Below are 15,889 nucleotides of genomic sequence, written 5' to 3'. Positions count from 1 at the left end.
TTCACCTGGCAACGACTCCACTTCTACAAACATCCCTGTGCTTTGCAAGAGCAGAGCACCCCAACTGCACGGCACGGCGATGCCTCCACGGGCAGGGTGGAAGCACAGGGCTGTGTGATCACTGTGCTGCCCACAGGCATGCATTTACTCCTGTGCAGAGGTTTTAAAATCAGACTTCAACTTCTAATCATGCACCTTTTTAGGGCCTAAACCACAGTTCAGTGAAGTCTTTTGCCCAGCTTCAGCAAGCTCTGGAGGAGCTTTACGAGTCCTCAAAGAGCCAGAGGGCACGAGCATTAGTGCTCTAGGGTAGCAAACATGGCAGGAGCCATCCCATAAGCTCCTGAGGTCAGGCAGCACGATATACGTGCACCAGCTGCCCCATGTGCTACAACAGCAGTGGATTATCTCAGCAGATGAAAGAAGCTGAGCAAGACTTTTAGAAAGCCTAAAGTTTTTGCTTCATCACAATAGAGAGACTGGAGATGGGAGAGTGGTGTCAGGTGGACGAGTCACAACAGCAAAATCCAAGCATGTGCAAGCAGGTCACAGCCCTGGCTTACAAGGTATTACTTGAATAAATGCCCATGTGACACACTGGAAACACATATTCTGAGTACTCTGTCCTATATATAAAGCAGGGTGATACAAAAAGAGGTCTATAAGTCTGACTGCAGAGAAACCAGGCAATGTAGCATTCTTTAGATTCCATATGAACACGGTGAGAGCTGGACTGACTTCATACAAACCAGCACAAGATGAGAGCTGCTCTGTACAGCAGATCAGCTATTGAAACCTGTAGTGAGAATCGCTTGCTTAGGAATAACTGTTTATTGACCTAAACCTGAAACACTGATCAGTACATTTCCCTTTGTCAAGTTTTGTTCAAAAGACAGTACTCTCTTCTTAAAATCTGGCTACCTGTAGATGTGAAACAATTGATTTAGCATTCCAGTATTTCTATTCTATTTCCTAATTTCAATACTGAATTAACTTTGACAGAAGCTGAGTTCACAAGCAGTCTGAGTTTTATACAAAGAAAACAGGAATGTGCATTTAATTTAAGGAAAGCATCAAGGTCAGCTTCTGGCCATGAGATGTCAGCTTCCCTGGACTCCCAGCTGGGCTGGAATTGCTGCCAGCATTGGCTCTGCCTCATCCCACAGGACATCCCATTTCAGCGTGGGATGCAGCATGCTGGGGACAGAGCTGTGTCCACGCAGCAACTCATTGGTAGTGTGAGACATAAGTCTAACACGTGAAGTTAAGAAAAATGCCCAAGACATCTCCAGGCAGAAGGATATGTTCAAAAGTAAGAGCAAGAACCCCAAGCTGAAATAAAAACCAAGAGTGAATGAAAACTGCAACTGACACAAAATGTTTCATCCTTTAGAAAAGGGTGCTGTCAGCGAACATAAGGTCTCCATTTCAGATGGCTCAAGGCCTCATAAGGATGGCTCAAGGCCTCACAAGGATGTGTCTTTCAGGACTAAAAGCAGAGGAGATATTTCCTATAATCTCTCCCCTTGAGACCTGATATCCAGAAACTTGTATGACCAACCTACTTGCCTTAATGAGAACACTGAAGACACCAGGTACTGAGAAAAAGTAATTTAAAGCTACTTCAAAATGGCTGCTTTCATAATCCCATCTGCTTGGAGGGCTACAGAGCAACCTAAAGGCATCTCCCTCCCCAGGCTCTCCAGCCCACCTGCCCAGCTTTTTTCCTACCTTGACAAACTGAATGTCTGTGAGTGCTTTCACTGAGTAGTCTGGAACGTACACTTGCAGGAAGGACGCGTTCAGCTGGTTGTTGCTGCTCCCTAACGTTGGCGTCACCGCGTCAATGCGATCACTTCGGTTTAAAGAGTCTGAGTGATTCAAGCCGCAGGGTCGAGGTGGAGACTTGTTTTCGGCTGGGAAACAGGCAAGAGCAAGAGGTTCTTACACCAAGGAGAAAACATTTACAGTCGCCAGTTTCAAAGGGCCACAAGAAATTGCAGTGTGAAACAGAAGATCAGCAAATACTTAGTCTACTCGTAACTGACATGCAGCTAGATAAAATGGTCCAGAAAAAGAGCACATTTTGAATCCAGAGGTGGTGGTGGACATCACTGAGTATGATTCAAACAAACCTGGCTCTGTCTGTGCTACAATGGATGTGCCCTGCACACACCTGCTCACAGCACTTCCACTGATGAGTGGTGGCCATTAGAGAAAGGCAACTTCCCTCAGCTCCCTCACAGGAGCAATCTGTAGTCCGACCATGCTTAACGGATTTTCTTTTCTTAACCATGTACAATTGTAACTCTGTATCAAACTTCATACACACTGCAGGCTTCCACTTGAAAATCTCCCAGCTATTCCTTAGGAGTACGACTGGCCAGAGGCATTTCGGATCCTCGGCTTCCACCCACACAGGGACACAGAGGACACACAGAAATGCATCCTGAAAGAGATCCCAAACCTTCCTGCAGATGGGTTTCTCCTCACGTGCACGTACAGTGCGGAGCAATAGAACTCCTTGGGACTGGTGAATTATTGCAGTTAAATTTTACCCCCTCAGCCCAAGCACTAATTGACACCACCTGTACCACTCCCCATGTGGTCCCCATTCTCAGCTGAAAGATTACTTTCCAATCACCATAGGACACAAAGCCCCTTTCAGCACATCAGCAACAGTACCACCTGTTTTTCAGTTTTAACCAGTGTTCGACCTACAAAATGGTCTTAAAAAAAAAAAAAAAAGCTGATTAAAATTCAACCCTACCTCAGCCACTGGATCACTGCAAACATCTGTCCTTGACAAAAAGATGCAGCTTGCTCTACATCTCTACATCTAGCCTTTCCTAAACTGAGCCCTTCAGACACTTCTAGATGCATGGCAGAATCACCCTGAGTTGTTGTAGTTGTTGTTTTTTTAATTATTTTCCACCTGAAAACCCTCTGATGTCTTCTTTCCTTCAATTTAAGAAAAGGCAATGGAAAAACACAGGTTGTGACAACTTGGCAAATGTTCTGCAGGTCCCTATGGTAACGCCAAGGAGAGGCTCAGGGGGAAGCACTCAGAGCCCCACATGGTTTCCCTCCATACCCACCCGCCATCTTGAAAGCCACAGCAGGCTGAGCCCGGGTGTCTCGTGGTATATTACTGATAGAAAGGAGGAAGGACAGGCAGTTACATGACAAAGCACATTTGGGAAGAGAAAAGGACAGAGAGGCAGAACAAAGAAGTATGACTACTGAAAATCTGAGGGTTAAGGACATTGCTTTTGGAATCACATACAAGATGAGAAGGGAGAAGTTACTAAAGAAGGGGGGGGTACAGGAAGAGCAGATGGCAGAAGGCACAGCACACAGGTCTGTGGTTGCTGAGCAGTGCCCAGCCCATACCTGCACAGATCTTTCCTACCCAGGTTCTCCTCACCTTTAAGTACTGAAGATGAAGAGCACAAACCAGAAGACAAACATCAGTGCAAGCACATTCTGAATCTCATAACACGGGGGGTTCAACAAGAGGAATCTTTTTAGAAGGACCCACCAAAAGGTGCTGGGTTCAACAGAACAGGAACCACGCTGTCACAGTGACCAGACTCGCCATATTGGTTCCTTTCTAAAGAGATCCTTCCCCTTTTTATTCTCCGTTATTGATCTGATTTTTTATTTTTGTTGTTGCTGTTGTTGGAGGAAAAAGCTAGGAAAATATGCTTGGCATTTTCATTGGAAACAACTTGTATGTGCAAGGTGTATGCTCACTTATAGGACAGAAGCAGGACAAAGAAAAGAGAAGAAAGACCTGGCAAAATTAAAGAACTAAGCTAAAAAAAGAAAAAAGAAAAGATAATCAAAGCCAGTGAAATTAAGAGAAAGCCATCAGGTACTTTAATTAAAGAAAGATTACATTTCTCCCCGCTTCTTTCAAGTTTAGCAGCAGGAAACTTTAAGAGAGCAGGAAAAAATCCCCTGCAGGGCAACGACCCATAGTTTATTTGGAGTGTGTGTGAGCTGAATGCAGGGACTGACGGTGAGAGACATTTTCAGAGCTGAAAAAAGAAGAGGAAAAGCAGGCAGCGGATAGTGGAAATTTATGAAATGCCTGACATGTACTGATGGTTAGATGTTTCACTTATATATCCCCATCATATCATTACATTCACTATCATTAAATATATCTATCATTTTAGGTCCAGAGAAACACCATTTCATCAGCCCAAACTGTTTTAAGATTCTGCTGCTCCTACACATTTTCCTGTTGGGTTTCCATCTCTCTCAACTGCTCTGTGCATGCGGTGTCTGCAAAGCTCATTTCTTCCCCAATTCCCAAGTTTTCAACCACATCTCAGAGCTCGTTTTGACCCAATTTGTTCTCTCCTCGGTCTCTGCTCTCCAAAGGGATTTCTATGTCAATCAACTTGGTCATTCATCAAGGAAAGGTCTTAAGCAAAACGGGAACCAAAAACCCCGCAGGAGCTCCCACAGCCTTCTTGCACATTCCATTGCAAATCCACCCACTCGGTACATTATCACAGCATTAACCTCATTGAAAGAAAATTCAAAGTTTTTGAGCACTTGAAATGGCCAAGCATTATTCAAACCATAGAATTTACCCGTAGGAGAATATAAGAATTCTTTCATATAAGTTCTCCTTTTAAGGCAGTTCAGCAGCACACATTCCCCTTTGCCAAATGCATTTTCTCCAGGAAACTTTTCAGCTCTTAAACCTCAGCGTGGGGGAGAAGATCTTCTTTGAAGATCTCCCACCCTAATCTCCCACCAGTTCACATGAGAGAAATCAGAACACATTAACAAATACACTTTCTTAAACATGTTTTTAGTTCTTCCCATTTGGACCACTCCATCACGTTGCTACCAGTTACCACAAACAGAAGTTCAGGATACCTACCTGTGAGGCATAATTCTGTGCTGGACTTCTCCCTAACGAGCAAAGGGGTCAGATAAATACAGACTGCAGCTGACTTGTTACGGTATCAGGGCAGTCACAAGAATGGTGAAAATAGAAGCATGCGGATTTACCTGGAGAACCTGCTGCTAACAACTCTGTTCTGCTGACAACAAAGGTACGAGACAGGGACAAGGGAACTAGAAGAGGGAGAGAAAAAGGATGAGATCACGACCAGAAGGGTGGCAGCTATCCACACTCGACAGGGGAGGGAGCCAGTTCACACACTGAAGAACTAAAACCAGAAGCGCAAATCAACTGTGGAAAAGTACAGGGTTAAAAACCAAACCAAAACAAATCAAAAAAGACAATTCAACAGTTTTAGGAACGAACCAAAAAACAAGACTGTGGAATTACAGTGAAACAATTTTCACTTGCTAATTTGAATGGTCATCCAGCATAGAATGATCCATCAGGGTATGCTCATTTTTAAAACAGTTGAAAAGGAGCAGTGGTGCCCACTCCAGCCTGGGAGGCAAAGAGTTAGGAGAAGCCAGAAAGCTTTCGTGGGTGTAGTTCCTTATGAGAATAACATAAAAATAGAAATAAAACCAAAAGACACTTTGCAGTTCAAGTTTTCAGTAAAATGTCAAGCAAGGTTGTGATTCTCCAAGCTCATCCCTACCAGAACGGGTACGGTACTGGTAATTATATCTCCAGCTGTCATTAATGAAAGTTTCACTGCTTTGTTGTTGGGCTTTTGAAAACACCCTTTAAACTCCTGTTAGTGGCTTCATATTCCAGATGGAGAGAACAGGTATGTGACATCTCACCAGGAGACATGGAAGAACAGGAGCTTTCCCTTGTTTGTAAAGGCTTTCACTTATCCTCAAAGCAACAAGAATTACTTTTATTTTTACTAACAGAAATCTCATGGTGCTGCAACTTCTCTAAAACGTGGGGAAAAAGCCAGCAAAAAGGAGGGTTTGCTACTGGCACCACCAGCTGAAGGTAAACAAATTCAAGGTTGGTCAAGTTTAATCTGAAATTGTGTATGTGCTTAAGTTTGACACAACAAATCTGAGAGGGATTCCAGGGCAGAGGCAGGAAAGGGGAGATCATTTCATCTCACAGGACTTGGGGCAACTGGTGTGGCTGTGGAGTTAGCAACACGGGAAAAACAGAAACATGAGAACATTCAAGCTGAACAATGCTGGCAAAACAGAGGTGCCATAAATCATTTCCAAGGGTAGGTCTGATAGGACAGAAGTGATCATGCCTAATTCAGCTCTGTGTCTGGCCCACAGTGCAAAAGCTAAGCTTCAACGCTGAACGAACAGCAAGGGTATGACACAGCTGTACACACTGCATATGATTCATTATGAACACTGCTGTTACTGCACAGATAAAACCCTCTCAATGTCTGCACACTTCCAAATTTGTCAAGCCTCAAAAGGCATAAGCAAGATTGATTAAAGTGCATATATAAATAAGGAAGAATTACTCTCTCCTGAGCTCCTAACAAAGAGCCAGTGCAAGACTCATACAATGGCAACACAGAGCTCAAGCATCCATAGGAGCTGCTGATGGTTGTACAGTTTAGTATGGCTATACTCATAACTTACAAATAAATTTCTTTCCAAAGCCGTTCACTGGTGTACATCTACATACATAAGCATTCATGTAGAGTTCCCATTAACTTACTACTAAAACGAGCTGCCTCCCAAGTGAACAACAACCTGTGGTGCCCCTATGCAGGAGGCGGTGATATCTGCATGAGAAACCCTCCCTGAAGAGAACTGAGCACATGGCCACTGTCAGCACTAACACCCAGCTCTTCTACCAGGGCTGGGGATGCCAACCCAACACCAAGATCTTTGTGATCTAAAAGGTGATGCTGCTGGCGCTGAAATGCACATGCAGGCACTGCAGTGAGTGCGGTGGACGGCAGGGCATCACCCACTGGGGCAAAGGAGTGTACTCCTGGGTGACTGTAAGGCAAATTCCCGACTGTGTCCGTGAGATGCTGGGCTGTGCAGCTAATATTTATGCGCTGGGGATTCGCTCACATCTCAGCCTCTTCCTTTGCTGATCTCTGAGCTATATCTCTGCACAAGCTGACAGGCGCAACCTTTATATTCCTTGTTCCACTGCCCTCATTTCCCTCAGGATGGCTTTAGAAACAATTGGTAAAGCAAACCATATCCCAACTAGCAGGCTGTTCGTACATTATTACGCCACTAGATGTCCCTCTGCTACTAATAATTTATTCTCACTAATCCAATGTTGCGCTACAATGAGAAAAGAACCACAAAGCTCTCCTCCAGTGCCCAGTACCTCCCTTGCTAAGGCCAACGTGTGCATCCTGCAGGAGCCCACCAGCCACTGCCGGCTGCTTGTTGGCTGTCAGCACCAGCACTGCCACAAGGCTGCTGTGCCTCTGCTAGCAGGGTGGCATTGCTTCCATCAGCCCACAGGACAGCATGGGGGGATGCCCTGCATGCTCCCCTCTCACACACACACCAGCAGACAGGTTTGTGCACACTTGCGTTCCAGAAGCAGAAGGTATGAGGACATACCTGGTGATGCTGTGAGGGCCATCACCCCATAGTAGGAAAAAGCACCAGCTTCAAACTTCATCCCCTCCTTCCCAGCTTCCACTTCCACCTTCCCCTGTTAAGGAAAAGGAGAGAGAGCTGCAATTAAAAGGGACCATAGGTTCTGAGGCACAAGACCAGACTTCAGCCCTAACAGCCAGTCCTTCCTGATGTTGCTAAGTAGTGTCAAGGTCCCCGCAGTTTGTAACGATGCCTGAAAAGGGACAGACCCTGGGAGAAAAAGCATACTTGTCCTGGGCAATTCTGGCCCTTGGCTCCCTGTGGCAGCTAAGTCCCTGCAGGGGGAGTAGGGTCACAAGGATGGTACTGCTGACATGATCCAAGGGCTGACAGACTGCCTGCCCTCACCCAGTATCATAAGAGGCTTGTATGCACCCAGTCATCTGGGGTCGTGAGACATCTACACATTTGAGGGCATGGCTCACATTCACATCAAGTCCCTTCTAACATGAATATGGGAAATGCAGATGGAAGACAACAGCTCAGATGGCATTTGTTTTCACCGATGGGATTCCCACAGAATCAAGGCCCTTATTCCTGAAGCAGCAGTCTTGGGGCTATTTTGACTTTGTTGGTTTCTGGCAGTTTTACATATTCCAGCACCCTTAAATTAAGACTCTGCAAAAGAGCAGGATATTGTTTAGAATAACCCTCAGTGTTTCCCAGGCTCCACCACCCTACCACACAATGTACCCAGTTCTGATGTGGTCTGAACCAAACGTTTAACAGCGGATACTGATATCATACAAACAACTCGAGAAGAGAAACTACCATATCAAATGTAGCAGTAAACATCCCAGTTATTCTGATATATAAATAGCAAGAAATAACTCACTTCTTAGTGGGATCTGGTTTTCCCCCGCATCCTTACTGGTACTGTACTGAGAATGACAGAACCTAACTGCAGAAAGAAGCAATCTCGGGCAGCTTTCAAGCTGAGCTACATGAAGGCTGAGATTTTAGGCAAACAGCGTAATTACCTGCAATGCAATGGAAAGGGCAGACAGCCTGCCCACGCTACATGTACCAAGGGAACTGACCATCAAATGGACACAATCAGGCTAAAACCAGTCCAAAGGGAAGCTTTTATTCCTATGCGTTTACTGAACGAAAAGCAATTTACATTAATTAAACATGTGTTTAATTTGACAGCACTGTATCAGGGCAGAAAAGCATGGGAAAGAAATCAGGCTGTGTGTGACCTCATCTCAAGTCAGTTTTTCTGACTGTTCCAGATCAGAAAAAAAACTGCATCTATCTCACAGGAAGAGGGTGCTTAGCTCACAAACCCACTTTCCTGCTATCAAAACCCATCACTTCATCTAGTCCCTTTTAAAACCAATTTCACTCCACAACACCAATAATTAGCTACCTGTTGGTCACCCAGCCAAAACTGGTTACAAACGGGGCTCTCACTCTATTCACCACTGGTAATTACCTACCAACCAAGGCCAGGTCTTTAAAACACATATGCAAGCAGGCTTTGATCTTCACATACAATCAGTCTGGAGTTAGCATCCAAAGAACAAGGTAGTAGCGAGCAGTAAGAGCAGAGCTTCAGTTCCAGCACTGCTGTCAGCACACACAGCACTTCCCAGTGGTGGCCACAAGAAGGCTGCACATGCTTGGCATTGCCACAGCAGCTGAAGAGCCAGTAAGGATTCTCCATGTGTGCCACGAGATGTGCTCTGCTGCTTAAGCGTACACATCTCTGGTTGCTGGGTTTGCACTGCTCAGTGCTCCAGCAGGAATTCTGAAAGAACGCAATGACAAAAGCAAACCAATACATAAAAGCTTCCCAGAAGCTAAGAGAAAAACTGCTGCAAAGAGGTGACTTTCCAACTGAAACGGTAACTCTACAGAGATTTAACTAGCAAATTTAACGCAAAACACATGCATTTGCTTGTGTTCTGGTATGATTTACTGTGCAGGTACTCTCAATCTCTCCAGGTGAGAGAATATGCTCAAGATCAGACCATTAAAATAACAAAAGCAGAGTACTGATCCACTGATCCTTGCAGAACCAACACTTTCTATTTTTATAGTATGTACCTACTGCAAGATTCCCCTTTCCAAAAGCATCACAGACTTAGCACATTGTTTTTACTAAATACGTATTGATTGAAGAGTAGCTCAGAAAGAACCATTTGTTCTTTGTATTGCACACATCCTCCAGCCACAGTTTTGCAGCATTACCTCATGCAGGAGCATTATCTTGCTTCTGGAATATTGCAGATTGCAATAATTCAGCACATAGGAAAGAGCAGTTAAAGAAACACTTTAAAAAAAGCAGCAAATTCTTTTTTAAGAGAGAGGTATGTTGAATCGACACCATCGTATTCCAGTGCTTGTGTTGTTGTTGATCACTGATCACGTTTAACACCCTCACCCTTTTGCTGTTGTTAGAAGTAATGGAAAGGAAGATTTCAAACCCTTTAGCATAAGACCCTTTAGTGCTCTTGTCTGTATAACCAAAACTCATTTCAGTTACCCTCGAAGATAACATAAGCAGCTTTCCAGCAAAATGTCTCTTAAAGGACTGTTAGTGCTCCAACAGTGCTAGATGGGAGTTAAGTTTCTGTATCAAGCTTTACCCAGCTACTCAATGTTCCTCGCAAGTAATGGACCCTGGGAGATGATAATCAGCACTGGAAGTGACCCTACAGTGAACAAACAGAAATCAGTCCTTCCCCCCCCTTTCTCAGGGCTGCGACCTAAAAGCCACCCAAAGGCAATGATCTCAGTGCACAGTGAGAGCTCAGGCGGTGAGGTGCCCGAGGTACCACGGAGCTATGGCAGGAGGCCACGAGAGTTCAGCAGACAGTGCAGTGGCCCCACAGAAACCTGCATTTATCACAACACCAAAGGTTTCGGTCTTCAAAATTGCACAGAAAAAATGCCTTCTTGCCAAACTGTCAAACTCCCCATGCCTCCTTTTGCAAATGGAAAAATCCATTGGTGAGAGCATCCTGGCCAAGCTCCTATTGACACGAGGCTTTTCGTACCCCTGTTCTACAAGCAGTGCCAACTGCACACCAGGGTTCTTTCGCACTGTAACACCTAAAGCAGAAATAACTTTCAGCAGATATCACAGCAGGTTTAACTGGGGCCAAAAGCAACTGAATGAGCTCTTCAAGAGTGGCAGGATCAGAAAGGAGACAGCAGTAGTTCCCATGAGCAAAGCTCCAGTCCCATGCTTGGAAGACAACAAACTTCAACAAGTGGAAGAGATATCAAGAGTGATATGTCAGGAGATGCACAATATTGCATATATCAAGTACATAATCACATGTCTGACCTGTAAAATGAGAACAAAGTAGTCGACAGGCTTGTTTCGCTGGTAGAGGTAGTGTTCTGGGGCTTTCTTGTTCTTCTCGTCGTATTTCAGCTCCTGGATGACGTTGGGATGTTTTAGCAGCCTGAGAAGGATCTTCTCTGACATCTGGGATGGACCAAAGGCTTCTACTTCTATAACACAAGATACAACTAGGCATTACACTTCATACGCCTGGCAAGAAGTTAGCAGTACTCATTAATAAGCATTTGCCTATAAATGACACACGGATGCAGGGAGATCCATTACGGAATTGCACGCTTCCTGTCTTTTGAGACTGTTAAATGTGTAAGGGGAAAAGAACAAGAACACCCCAACTTTCATCACTGAAGTACTTAAAAAACAAACAAACAAACAACAACCACCAAAAGCCATGTCTTCATCTGAAAAGGAAAAGACACAGGAAGGCAGTCTTGCCCATGTGAGAGTGCGGTCGCAGTTGAATAGGTTCACTGCTGAGTTGTAAATGGAAGAGTTTTACAGTTGGGGCACACAGAACCTTCAGATGCAATTTTTCCTTCCTCGGAAGGTACTGAAGTTACTGTATTTATTGCGCTTTAAAAAAAGTTTAAAAAAAATCACTGTTTGGCGCCTTGAAAGTTACTCTAGATGGCTGCTCTACATAATTCAAAGACACAATCTGAGCTGCCGTGGTTCACACGGGAAGAGTTACTCAAAGTGATGCGCAGCGCAAGTCAGTTCAGACCACGTGGGATTAATACCTGACACAACAGAACACATTCCCTACCCACTTGCTCTTCAATCATCAGCATTGCCAACAACAGCTGCAAGAAGTGAAAAAGCTCATCCTTGGGTTAGAGTTAGGCCAGGGACATTGAGATTTACACATGCAATTTGGTAAGCATCCCTAATGCCTAATTTCAGAATAGGACCATTTATCAGCACCTCTCACCTGCTAGAGATACTATTCTCAGATTAGAGCGGATAAACCAAAATTGTAGCTTTCATCCCATTTAGCAGTGCCACTTCGAAGCATTGGCAGTTTGAAGCTACACAATGCTCTTATCCACAAAACAAGCAGAAACGCAGCACTATAAGACTATGTCTGTTGAGCAGGTGCTTAGGGAACTCCACTGAGTCTTGTACAACTATGTGAACAATGCTTTGCTTGCTGTTAAATCCACATCTTCCTGTAGAAGTGTTTCCCCTCACCAAGGAGATGCTCACGTGCACGTGAGCTGCAGAAATCCAAGCCTTTCAAGGAATTACGGCCCCTCAGCTGAGATGGGATAACCGATCACACACACGTTTAAGTCGCAGAGGCAGAACAAAGCACGAAGGTGGACTGAGAGCATCTAGGCAGGCAGTTACTGTGTCCTAGAGGAGGGGAAGTATTAATTTCCAGCTTGAGCTGGCCAACTGGAGACAGAACTTTATCACTTTCAATCCATGAATATATGTTGAATATAGAAGTGAAAGATGCGCGTCTGAATGGCCTGCATATGAGAAGTCTTTAATATGCCAAAGAGAGACAACGTGAGCGATAGGAAGGTCTGCTTTCCACAAGCTCTCCTGTTAACAGGTCCCATCCCTGAGGTGAAGGGACCAACTTTACGATGAAAGGCAATGTCAGCATTCAAGCCCCTGGCCTCTCTGCCAGACTGCCCACACAAGGGCTAAAGCATCAAGGTGATCTGAGACGGAGACAACTGTCCTCTGAAACCTGAAGCCATCAACGGAGGTCACACAAGCCAGCAAGAAATCCATTTTTAAACGCACAGTTCAACCGCCTGCACAGCCTGCATTAAGTGTGTTGAGAGTTTTTCACTTCAAGTCACAAGTCTCATGGAAAAAGTCCAGCATCTCTTTCTGGATGAAGTGCCAGAGTGCAATTACAGTCAGCTGGGCAGTGGTATCGAGTCCTCTGCGGTTTGTTCCCTGAGCTCTTCCTAATGGGGTGCGCTTGCTAGTCGTTAATCTGACGGACTCTACACATGCAGTGCGGCACTTGGCATTCATCCTTACCTTTCAGACCAATTTAAAGTTACTGGTCCACCCCTGGTAAATGTCTCAGAGGGTTCATGCCGACACTGAACACAGGAGAGGAGAGAATTTAAAAAGAAAAACGCAACAGTGGCATTATTTGTCACCCCACAATCCAGCCTCCCTTCCCGCCTGCACTGTCCCACCCACCTCACCGGCCTTTGCTGACCAACTGCCTCCGAGGCTCTGGCACGATTGTGAAAAAAGATAATCCACACTTGCCTGTTGCCAGGAAGCGGTGCATTGCCAGGAGGAGCTGCGGTGATATTTTAACCTTCATCTCGCTGTCTGTCTGCTTGAAGGCAGAGAAGTCCTGCTTCCTGTCTCGATGAGCTACTTTCTTTTTCGTCTTGTTATCAGCTGGGGAAGGGAGGGTGGGAAAAGAAAGGAAGGAAGCGATTTCTGTTAGAATGGGGTCCAACATGAACTGTGCTGGATGGAGCCAGCAGGGACAGCCATCCAGAGCAACTGTGCAGACAGACCCTTCTGCGGTACACATGCAAAGTCCTGCTTGCTGATACACCTGAAAAACTAGAAATAATCACGACCTGCGCTGCAGGCTCAGACCCCAGAACCCACAGAATTTGTTATTTCAGTGGAAGAAAAGTGTCTGCTTGCAAGCATCTAATAGCAGAGCAGTTCTATGTATTGCGCATACAGTGCGTTCATTTCTAGGCAGGCAGGAGGGGTCCAGCTCAGTGTTAATAACAACAGAAAAGTGTTCATCAAGAATATGTGCCACCTATCTTCTTTTACTTATATGCAGTAGCTTCCTGGAAGGATGCTGCTCCTACAGCCTACAGTGCTACGTTACAGAATGTTAGCAAGTCCACAATCCTAGGGGCCAACAACGTAAAAGCACTACTGTCTAGGGGGTTGTAACAGCCTGGGTATGCCTAAAGATCGGATTCCAGCTGCAGAACGCTCTGTTCTCCTGGCATAGCACACCGATGTACACACTACCAATATCTGCAGGTCTAGCCAGGCCAATCACCACTGTGCAAAGTATGTTGCTACAGTTTCACGGCATGTCAGTGAAAATACTTCCTAGGGCAAACAATTTTTTGCCCTGTAGCTCTGCGGTTTACACAGCAAAAGTGGTACGGTTTACAAGCACGTATATTTAACATACCTGTTTCTACAACTCTTTGGAAATAGGAATATTAAGGTAAGATGTGGTTTTCCCCTCAGGCTCTGAGCAACCCAATTGAGCTGCAGATGTCCCTGCTCACTGCATGGGAGTTGGACACAATGATCTTTAAATGCCCCTTCCAACTCAAATGACTATAATTCTATGAAGTGCTGATCATTTGTAGAAGAGTCCTTGGTTTTACATGGGGCCAACCCTCTCCGATCTGTATGAATGCAAAACAGCAGCATTCCAGTCACACTAAGGGGATGATTAAACTCATCTCCTGTTAGAAAGAGCTAAATAAGACATGACACCAGTCAAACATGGGTCACAGTGGTGAACTCCATGCCTCTCAGTAGATGCTGCACTCTGCACTGAGACCTCTTGGCCTTTGAGAAGGCTGAAAAATGCACTGCCACCACAGCCAGGACCACAGGAGTGCAGCACACATTCCTGTGGTGCATCAAATGCTCCAGCCTTCCAATACTAAGAGGTAAACACACAGCTATTTACTGTGACACTGTCTGAGACATTTTCAGAGCCTACCTGTATCACAACAGAAACCTCTTTTCTCCACCCCATTAGCATTCCCAGTACAGCTGCACACTCAGAAGCACTCAATCCGAGCAGATGCTGATAGATCAAAGGTATTTCACACTTTCTCTTGCTCCCACCATTTCTGTAGACTTAAAGGTGTAGCAGACTGGAGCCATATGAAGTAATACCATGCATACACTGGGAGCACAACCTGTGAGAAATTCAGCTGCAGAGCCTCAGCAGTGACAGCAGCTTTCAACAAGAACCACAAAGCTGCAATTGCTTCTACCCTAACACAGTCAAAACACATCTTCATGGAAGCAGCAGAAAGGCACAGCTCCAGAACCCAAAGTCACTGCATCAAATTTCTAGTTTCCATCAAAGCACAACAAAACATGTTTAAAACTTCAGAACAAAGGCATAATAACTGCCAAAATTCATCACAAGGTCTACTTTTAAGTAAACACATAGGATAGAGCAAATCAGTTCAAAGGCTTCAAGTTCTGAGAAGCTGGCTTGGTCTAATAATGAGCAGCAGCAGAAAGCATGAATACTACAGGGACTTACTGGCACTGACACACAGCAAGAATCAAGCTGTCTTAATATATCATGGGCAATAAGATTCCTTCCTAGCGTGTTTCCGATACTACACCAATTAGAATTTGTTACAGCCTACCAACACACTAAAGCTGTTTGCCTCAGTCTTCACTGGCAGTCTAGCTTCCCATGTCTCTCACGCCCCTGAACCTCTAGGTGGGGTTCAGCAGAGTGAAATTCCTCCCAGTGTATGAGCAGAACAAGTCCCAGACCATCTCATGAGGCTGAATGTGTACAAGCCCATGGGGCCGGACGACATGCATCCCAGGGCCCTGAAGGAACTGATTGATGTGGTTGCCAAACCAGTCTCCATCATATCTGAGAAGTTGTAGGAGTCAGGCAAAGTCCCTTGTCAATGGAAAATGGATAACATCACACCGACTTTTAAGAAAAGGAGAAAGGAACACCTTGAGAGGAGTCCTGCAGAGAAGGGCTTGAGGGTCCTGGTGGATGAAAAGCTGGACAAGAGCTAGCAGTGTGAACTTGCAGGCCAGAAGGTCAATAGTATCCTGGGCTGCATCAGCAGAGGGGTTGCAGCACAGGGAGGGAGGTGACTGTCCCCCTCTACTCTGTCCTTGTGAGGTCCCAACTGGGGTACTGTGTCCAGTACAGGACACAATACAGGAAGGATACTGAACTGTTGGAATGGGTCCAGAGGAGGGCCATGAAGATGATCACAGAGCTGGAGCAACTCTCCAAAACAGCTGAGGGCTCTGGGCTTGTGTAGTGGGAGGTGGACCGACTTTTTACACGGTCTGATAGTGATA

At 45.2% G+C, this 15,889-nt stretch overlaps 1 protein-coding gene across 4 annotated transcripts in view; it reads right to left on the bottom strand.

The window, feature by feature from the left end:
* CNNM2 (cyclin and CBS domain divalent metal cation transport mediator 2) overlaps positions 1–15,889 on the bottom strand; it is a 106,731-nt gene that overhangs the window by 8,021 nt on the left and 82,821 nt on the right. The window contains exons 3-8 of one of the 4 annotated variants that reach the window (XM_040702973.2): positions 13,079–13,216; positions 10,817–10,986; positions 7,480–7,573; positions 5,035–5,100; positions 4,904–4,935; positions 1,738–1,916 (exon numbers count right to left, since the gene is read on the bottom strand). In XM_040702973.2, the coding sequence (XP_040558907.1) occupies positions 1,881–1,916; positions 4,904–4,935; positions 5,035–5,100; positions 7,480–7,573; positions 10,817–10,986; positions 13,079–13,216 (536 nt within the window). In that variant the 3' untranslated portion in view covers positions 1,738–1,880. Of the gene's footprint in view, positions 1–1,731; positions 1,917–4,903; positions 4,936–5,034; positions 5,101–7,479; positions 7,574–10,816; positions 10,987–13,078; positions 13,217–15,889 lie in introns of those variants that run through there. The other 3 variants (XM_426532.8, XM_004942249.5, XM_015288731.4) reach the window with 3 other exon arrangements.

The sequence above is a fragment of the Gallus gallus genome, chromosome 6 (assembly GCF_016699485.2).
Source record: "Gallus gallus isolate bGalGal1 chromosome 6, bGalGal1.mat.broiler.GRCg7b, whole genome shotgun sequence".
NCBI classification, from domain to species: Eukaryota; Metazoa; Chordata; class Aves; order Galliformes; family Phasianidae; genus Gallus; species Gallus gallus.
This window is presented reverse-complemented; position numbering and strand designations above follow the sequence as displayed.